Raw genomic sequence first — 9745 nt, forward strand, 5'->3', positions numbered from 1 at the left:
GGAACAGGGGACCATAGATATAGAACAGGGGACCGTAGATATAGAACCTATTCTCCATGTTCAGTTTATTAGGTACCGGGTCGGACCCCTCTTTGCCCGCAGAACAGCCTGAATCCTTCGGGGAATGGAAATGTTACTCAATATTGGTATCAAGGGATGTTTATCCACCCCAGAATTGTCCAGTGTTGGTGATCGTGTGCCCACTTGAGCCGCTTCTTCTTGTTTTTAGCTGATAGGAGTGGAACCCGGTGTGGTCGTCTGCTGTAATAGCCCACCCGTGACAAGGACTGTACTGCACCGTTACATGCCTGTTTATGGCCCGCCTGTTAGCTTGCACCACCCTTGCCATTCTTCTTCCACCTCTCTCATCAACAGGCTGTTTTTGCCCACATGACTGCCGCTGTATTTTTTGTTTGTCACACCATTCTCTGTAAACCCTAGACACTACCGTGTGTGAAAAGCCCCGGAGGGCGGCCATTTCTGAGATACTGGAACCGGCGCGCCTGACACCAATCTACCATGCTCAAAGTTGCTAAGGTCACTGGTTTTGCCCATTCTAACGGTCAATTGAGTAACTAAATGCCTTAATGCCGGTCTGCCTGCTTTATAGAGCAATCCAAGGCCACGTGACTCACTGTCTGTAGGAGCAAACCATTTTTGTGATGGTGTACCTAATAAACTGTCCACTGAGTATATAGTGAGTGATGATGGCGCCGACAGACATGGCAGGTCTGCTTCTAGCTCATAAGCAACGTTATAGTATATATATATATCGTTTTTTGTGTTATTTCCTACATTATTAGCCCAGAACGTTTTTTTGTGTTATTACATACGGCCGGAAAGAACTTTTGGATGTCACAGCCACTAGCTTTCCGACCAGAAATACGACTTTCCCAAATTGGGTCCTTTGTTCGTATTGAACTTATCCCAGAGGCTGCTTCAAAATAAAGTATTTGGAGTGGACTTCTAGTCCGACCCAGGAGGCGTGCACCATCCACCATTTCTGAGTATATTACTCGCTAATGTTCAGTCCCTGGACAATAAAGTAGACGAGCTCCGGGCGAGGATCTCCTTCCAGAGTGACATCATGGATTGTAGCATACTCTGTTTCACGGAAACATGTCTCTCTATGGATATACTGTCCCCGTCCATACAGCCAGCTGAGTTCAGTACACCACGCAAGCCGATACCACGACGGCACTTAAGGAACTACCCTGGACTTTGTGCAAACTGGAAGCGTGAACCACCACCGCATTTAACCCTGGCCCTGGCAAGGTGCCTGGGAATATAGTTGATTACAAACAGTGCAGTTATGCCCTCCGTGAGGCAATCAAACAGGCAAAACGTCAGTATAGAGACAGTGTAGTCGCAATTCAACGGCTCAGACACGAGACGTACAGTTGAAGTCGGAAGTTTACATACACCTTAGCCAGGTACATTTAAACTCAGTTCTTCACAATTACGGACATTTAATCCTAGTAAAAATTCCATGTCTTAGGTCAGTTAGGATCACCACTTTATTTTAAGAAAGTGAAATGTCAGAATAATAGTAGAGAGAATGATTTATTTCTGCTTTTATTTCTTTCATCACATTCCCAGTGGGTCAGATGTTTACATACACTCAATTAGTATTTGGTAGAATTGCCTTTAAATTGTTTAATTTGTGTCAAACATTTCGGGTAGCCTTCCACAAGCTTCCCACAATAAGTTGTGTGAATTTTGGCCCATTCCTCCTGACAGAGCAGGTGTAACTGAGTCAGGTTTGTAGGCCTCCTTGCTCGCACACGCTTTTTCAGTTCTGCCCACAAATGTTCTATAGGATTGAGGTCAGCGCTTTGTGATGACCACTCCAATACCTTGACTTTGTTGTCCTTAAGCCATTTTGCCACAACTTTGGAAGTATGCTTGGGGTCATTGTCCATTTGGAAGACCCATTTGCAACCAAGCTTTAACTTCCTGACTGATGTCTTGAGATGTTGCTTCAATATATCCACCTAATTTTCCTCCCTTATGATGCCATCTATTTTGTGAAGTGCACCAGCCCCTCCTGCAGCAAAGCGCCCCCACAACATGATGCTGCCACTCCCGTGCTTCACGGTTGGGGTGGTGTTCTTCGGCTTGCAAGCTTCCCCCTTTTAACCTCCAAACATAATGATGGTCATTATGGCCAAACAGTTCCATTTTTGTTTCATCAGACCAGAAGACATTTCTCCAAAAAGTACGATCTTTGTCCCCATGTGCAGTTGCAAACCGTAGTCTGGCTTTTTTATGGCGGTTTTGGAGCAGTGTCTTCTTCCTTGCTGAGTGGCCTTTCAGGTTATGTCGATATAGGACTCGTTTTACTGTGGATATAGATACTTTTGTACCTGTTTCTTCCAGCATCTTCACAGGGTTCTTTGCTGTTGTTCTGGGATTGATTTGCACTTTTCGCACCAAAGTACGTTCATCTCTAGGAGACAGAACGCATCTCCTTCCTGAGCGGGATGACGACTGCGTGGTCCCATGGTGTTTATACTTGCGTACTATTGTTTGTACAGATGAACGTGGTACCTTCAGGCGTTTGGAAATTGCTCCCAAGGATGAACCAGACTTGTGGAGGTCTACAATTTTTTTTCTGATGTCTTGGCTGATTTCTTTTGAAATCATGATGTCAAGCAAAGAGGCACTGAGTTTGAAGGTAGGCCTTGAAATACGTCCACAGGTACAGCCTATCAGAAGCTTCTAAAGCCATGACAGCATTTTCTGGAATTTTCCAAGCTGTTTAAAGGCTCAGTCAACTTAGTGTATGTAAACTTCTGACCCACTGCAATTGTGATACAGTGAATTATAAGTGAAATAATCTGTCTGTAAACAATTGTTGGAAAAATTACTCGTGTCATGCACAATTTAGATGTCTCAACCGACTTGCCAAAACTATAGTTTGTTAACAAGGAATTTGTGAAGTGGTTGAAAAACAAGTTTTAATGACTCCAACCTAAGTGTATGTAAACTTCCGACTTCAACTGAATGTGGCAGACAATCACGGATTACAAAGGGAAAACCAGCCACGTCGCAGACAAGGACGTTTTGCTCCCGGACGAGCTAAACACTTTCTTCGCCCTCTGTAAGGATAACACAGTGCCATCGGCGCGGCCCGCTCCCAAGGGCTCTCGTTCTCCGTGGCCGACTTGAGTAAGACATTTAAGCGTGTTAACCCTCGTAAGGCTGCCGGCCCAGACAGCATCCCAAGCTGCGTCATCAGAGCATCGGCAGACCAGCTGGCTGGTGTGTTTACGGACATATTCAATCTCTCCCTATCCCAGTCTGCTGTTCCCACATGCTTCAAGATGGCCACCATTGTTCCTGTACCAAAGAAAGCAAAGGAAACTGAACTAAATGACTATCGCCCCGTAGCACTCACTTCTGTCATCATGAAGTGCTTTGAGAGGCTAGTTGAGGATCACCTCCACCTCATATCACCTCCACCTTACCTGACACCCTAAATCCACTTCAATTTCAATACCGCCTCGATAAATCCACAGACGATGCAATCGCCATTACACTAAACACTGCCCTATCCCATCTGGACAAGAGGAATACCTTTGTAAGAATGCTGTTCATTGCCAATAGCTCAGCCTTCAACACCATAGTACCCTCCAAGCTCATCATTTGGGTCTGAACCCCGCCCTATGCAACTGGGTCCTAGACTTCTTGGACACATCACTGGCAATCTGAAATGGCCCACCCACACAGACAGTGTGGCGAAGAAGGCGCAACAGCACCTCTTCAACCTCAGGAGGCTGAAGAAATTCGCCTTGGTACCTAAGTCCATCACAAACTTTTACAGATGCACCATTGAGAGCATCCTGTCGGGGTTGTATCACCGCCTGGTACGGTAACCGCACCGCCCGCAACCGCAGGGCTCCCCAGAGGGTCAACTGGGTTTTTAAACCTTATTTAACTAGGCAACTGGTGGTGGGTAACTTGTTATATTGTCTATACAGGAGACAGTCATCTGGGAGGTGGGTAACTTGTTATATCGTCTATACAGGAGACAGTCATCTGGGAGGTGGATTGGAGGCCCACAGCAGCACGGAGTCCTTTGAGCTGGTCACAGAGGACAACAATGGAGGAAAGCAAGCAGCAGAAGGTATAGTACAGTCTACTCAACCTGTGGCAATGGAGGAAAGCAAGCAGCAGAAGGTATAGTACAGTCTACTCAACCTGTGGCAATGGAGGAAAGCAAGCAGCAGAAGGTATAGTACAGTCTACTCAACCTGTGGCAATGGAGGAAAGCAAGCAGCAGAAGGTATAGTACAGTCTACTCAACCTGTGGCAATGGAGGAAAGCAAGCAGCAGAAGGTATAGTACAGTCTACTCAACCTGTGGCTTTGTTCCAATGTTCATGCTTGTTATTAATTAATAATGAATTAATTCATATTAATTATTATTAATAATGAGTTGCACCCTCTCCTTCCCCCTATCTGTTCCTCAGTTTCTAACTGGTATACACTGAGTGTACACAACATCAGGAACACCTTCCTAATAATGAGTCGCCATCAGAACATTCTCAATTCATCTATGAATGGACACAATAAGGTTTCGAAAGCTTTCCACAGGGATGCTGGCCCATGTTGACTCCAATGCTTCCCACAGTTGTGTCAAGTTGGCTGGATGTCCTTTGGGTGGTGGACCATTCTTGATACACACAGAAAACTGTAGAGCATGAAAAACCCAGCAGCGTTGCAGTTCTTGACACAAACCGGTGCGCCTGGCGCCTACTACCATACCCTGTTCAAAGACACTTCAATATTTTGTCTTTCCCATTCACCCTCTGAATGGCACACATACGTAATCCATGTCTCAATTGTCTCGAGACTTAAAAATCCTTCTTTAACCCGTCTCCTCCCCTTCATCTACACTGATTGAAGTGGATTTAACAAGTGACATCAATAAGGGATCATAGCTTTCACCTGGATTCACCTGGTCAGTCTGTCATGGAAAGAGCAGGTGTTCCTGAGGTTTTGTCCACTCGGTGTACAGTATATATTGTTAGTGTGTATGTTGTGAGACCTCGTCTGTGTCACTGAGGTCAAAAGGGAATTTCCGTCCTGGGTTATATTCTAATCTATTCTATTATACTCTCACATTCCGTTCCGTGACTTATCTCTCTTCTTGTCCCCGTTTGATGATGTAATGTTCTGTACCCCCCCCTGCAGTGCCGTTAACAGAGGATGAGTGGGTCCCTCTAGAGCTGTGCTTTGGGATGCCCCTCTTCAGCTCCGAGCTCAACCGCAAAATATGCAGAAAGATCGCCTCGCACGGCCTCTGTAGCAAAGACAGGTACAGGAAGAACAACATAAAGAGCCTGTTTTTTTATGTCCTGCTTGGGAAATGGAAAAAGACTAGAGTTTTGTTTTTATCTTAAAAAGTGTCAATCTGTAATTCTTTGTTGTTTCAGCCTTCAAGACTTACTTCATTCCAGCCGAAAACTATCATTGAAGGTTCTGAGTTTTGTTCAGTCATTTCAGGTAAGAGCTGCTTTCTATTGTATCACACCTCGCTGCCACTTGAAGAGCTCTCAAATCAAACCGGCCAATCTGAACAGAACACTGGAAATGACATTATGAGACTGGACCAATCTGAACAGAACTCTGGAAGTGACATTATGAGACTGGACCAATCTGAACAGAACACTGGAAGTGACATTATGAGACTGGACCAATCTGAACAGAACACTGGAAGTGACATTATGAGACTGGACCAATCTGAACAGAACACTGGAAATGACATTATGAGACTGGACCAATCTGAACAGAACACTGGAAGTGGCATTATGAGACTGGACCAATCTGAACAGAACACTGGAAGTGACATTATGAGACTGGACCAATCTGAACAGAACTCTGGAAGTGACATTATGAGACTGGACCAATCTGAACAGAACTCTGGAAGTGACATTATGAGACTGGACCAATCTGAACAGAACTCTGGAAGTGACATTATGAGACTGGACCAATCTGAACAGAACTCTGGAAGTGACATTATGAGACTGGACCAATCTGAACAGAACTCTGGAAGTGACATTATGAGACTGGACCAATCTGAACAGAACTCTGGAAGTGACTTTATGAGACTGGACCAATCTGAACAGAACACTGGAAGTGACATTATGAGACTGGACCAATCTGAACAGAACTCTGGAAGTGACATTATGAGACTGGACCAATCTGAACAGAACACTGGAAGTGACATTATGAGACTGGACCAATCTGAACAGAACTCTGGAAGTGACATTATGAGACTGGACCAATCTGAACAGAACTCTGGAAGTGACATTATGAGACTGGACCAATCTGAACAGAACTCTGGAAGTGACATTATGAGACTGGACCAATCTGAACAGAACTCTGGAAGTGACATTATGAGACTGGACCAATCTGAACAGAACACTGGAAATGACATTATGAGACTGGACCAATCTGAACAGAACTCTGGAAGTGACATTATGAGACTGGACCAATCTGAACAGAACACTGGAAGTGACATTATGAGACTGGACCAATCTGAACAGAACACTGGAAGTGACATTATGAGACTGGACCAATCTGAACAGAACACTGGAAATGACATTATGAGACTGGACCAATCTGAACAGAACACTGGAAGTGGCATTATGAGACTGGACCAATCTGAACAGAACACTGGAAGTGACATTATGAGACTGGACCAATCTGAACAGAACTCTGGAAGTGACATTATGAGACTGGACCAATCTGAACAGAACTCTGGAAGTGACATTATGAGACTGGACCAATCTGAACAGAACTCTGGAAGTGACATTATGAGACTGGACCAATCTGAACAGAACTCTGGAAGTGACATTATGAGACTGGACCAATCTGAACAGAACTCTGGAAGTGACATTATGAGACTGGACCAATCTGAACAGAACTCTGGAAGTGACTTTATGAGACTGGACCAATCTGAACAGAACACTGGAAGTGACATTATGAGACTGGACCAATCTGAACAGAACTCTGGAAGTGACATTATGAGACTGGACCAATCTGAACAGAACACTGGAAGTGACATTATGAGACTGGACCAATCTGAACAGAACTCTGGAAGTGACATTATGAGACTGGACCAATCTGAACAGAACACTGGAAGTGACATTATGAGACTGGACCAATCTGAACAGAACTCTGGAAGTGACATTATGAGACTGGACCAATCTGAACAGAACTCTGGAAGTGACATTATGAGACTGGACCAATCTGAACAGAACTCTGGAAGTAACATTATGAGACTGGACCAATCTGAACAGAACTCTGGAAGTGACATTATGAGACTGGACCAATCTGAACAGAACACTGGAAGTGGCATTATACATATATCAATATCATATAACAATATGATATAACAATATCCATATATCAATATACATATATACATATATCAATATACATATATCAATATGATATATCAATCTATCTATATCAATATACATGTATCAATATATCAATATACATATCAATATACATGTATCAATATCCATATATCAATATAAATATATAAATATACATATCAATATACATATATCAATATATACATATATCAATATCTCACTATCCATATATCAATATACATATATCAATATCTCAATATCAATATATCAATATACATATATCAATATGCATATATCAATATATACATATATCAATATCCATATATCAATATACATATATCAATATCAATATACATATCAGAATATCAATATACATATACATATATCAATATACTTATCAATATATCAATATCAATATACATACTTATACATATACAAATATACATATATCCATATACAAATATACATATATCCATATACAAATATACATATACAAATATACATATATCCATATACATATACAAATATACATATATCCATATACAATTATTCATATACAAATATACATATATCCATATACAATTATTCATATACAAATATACATATATCCATATACAAATATACATATACAAATATACATATATCCATATACAAATATCCATTTACAAATATCTATATATCCATATACAAATATACATATACAAATATACATATATCCATATACAAATATCCATTTACAAATATCTATATATCCATATACAAATATCCATTTACAAATATCCATATCTATATACAAATATCCATATACATCAGGTATTCCCATCAGGTATTCCTGGTAGTCCTGCTACTACCAGAATTACTACACCTGCACCTGTCGACGAAGTTGTTCTACTAGTGAAATACTACTTGAAAGTACCTGGGTCGTGTTCATAAGGGCACACAACAGAAAACGTTTTTTAAATGTTTTGCAATGGAAAATGTACATTCGCGTTTCGTATTGGACAATTCCAGGTATTATTGGACAATTCCTGCCCAGTTTTATTCCGTTTTCTTCCTTTTGGTGCCTAATGTACTGTGTTATACACAACTGACCTTTGACCCCTGACCTATGTGTCCTATAGGATGGCAGCCAGGGTCAGCCCGACCCTGACAGTGGAGTGTCCGGTCCTCTCAGCCAGCCCCCGGCCGAGTCTGGTGTTCCGCTGCCAGCTCTCAACCTCATCTTCAAGGACGGACAGCTGAGGGAGTGGAGTGGACGAGCTCCTCCACCTCTCCACATCTCAGCCCTGCAGACAGACCAGTCCTTATAGACCCCTCCACATCTCAGCCCTGCAGACAGACCAGTCCTTATAGACCCCTCCACATCTCAGCCCTGCAGACAGACCAGACCTTATAGACCCCTCCACATCTCAGCCCTGCAGACAGACCAATCCTTATAGACCCCTCCACATCTCAGCCCTGCAGACAGACCAGTCCTTATAGACCCCTCCACATCTCAGCCCTGCAGACAGACCAGTCCTTATAGACCCCTCCACATCTCAGCCCTGCAGAAAGACCAGTCCTTATAGACCCCTCCACATCTCAGCCCTGCAGACAGACCAGTCCTTATAGACCCCTCCACATCTCAGCCCTGCAGACAGACCAGTCCTTATAGACCCCTCCACATCTCAGCCCTGCAGACAGACCAGTCCTTATAGACCCCTCCACATCTCAGCCCTGCAGAAAGACCAGTCCTTATAGACCCCTCCACATCTCAGCCTTGCAGACAGACCAGTCCTTATAGACCCCTCCACATCTCAGCCCTGCAGACAGACCAGTCCTTATAGACCCCTCCACATCTCAGCCCTACAGACAGACCAGTCCTTATAGACCCCTCCACATCTCAGCCCTGCAGAAAGACCAGTCCTTATAGACCCCTCCACATCTCAGCCCTGCAGAAAGACCAGTCCTTATAGACCCCTCCACATCTCAAACACTCATTCATCCACATAACTATAACTTCCTGTCTCTGTCCTGCAAAACACCAGCCCACAGTAGCCCCACCCACCCTAAGCCATCCCCAACACTGGATGGTGTTACTTTAGCGGGGCCACGAGGAGACTGTCTGTACTGGTCATTTACAGTGGTGATAGTTGGTGATGTCTAGACCCTTTAGGCCAGTGGTTTCCAACCTTTTTTGGTTACTGTACCACCAACTGAATTTTTCTCTGCCTGGAGTACCCCTGAAGTACCCCATCATGTGGATTTTTACCAGTAGGCCTATGGTCTCATGAGTCTTCTCCAGTACCCCCTGTGGATAGACCAACTACCCCCAGGGGTCTTAGTACCCCCGGTTGGGAACCACTGCATTAGGGC

General features: G+C 43.4%; 1 protein-coding gene across 3 annotated transcripts in view; it reads left to right on the forward strand.

The window, feature by feature from the left end:
* The window catches only part of fam91a1 (family with sequence similarity 91 member A1), a 144878-nt gene extending 135887 nt beyond the window's left edge, over positions 1-8991 (forward strand). For all 3 annotated transcript variants that reach the window (XM_071375273.1, XM_071375274.1, XM_071375275.1), the window contains 4 exons: positions 4031-4129; positions 5199-5322; positions 5441-5510; positions 8512-8991. In XM_071375273.1, the coding sequence (XP_071231374.1) occupies positions 4031-4129; positions 5199-5322; positions 5441-5510; positions 8512-8700 (482 nt within the window). In that variant the 3' untranslated portion in view covers positions 8701-8991. The remainder of the gene's footprint in view (positions 1-4030; positions 4130-5198; positions 5323-5440; positions 5511-8511) is intronic.
* Positions 8992-9745: the final 754 nt, after the last annotated feature.

This window comes from Salvelinus alpinus, chromosome 29, assembly GCF_045679555.1.
Source record: "Salvelinus alpinus chromosome 29, SLU_Salpinus.1, whole genome shotgun sequence".
NCBI classification, from domain to species: domain Eukaryota; kingdom Metazoa; phylum Chordata; class Actinopteri; order Salmoniformes; family Salmonidae; genus Salvelinus; species Salvelinus alpinus.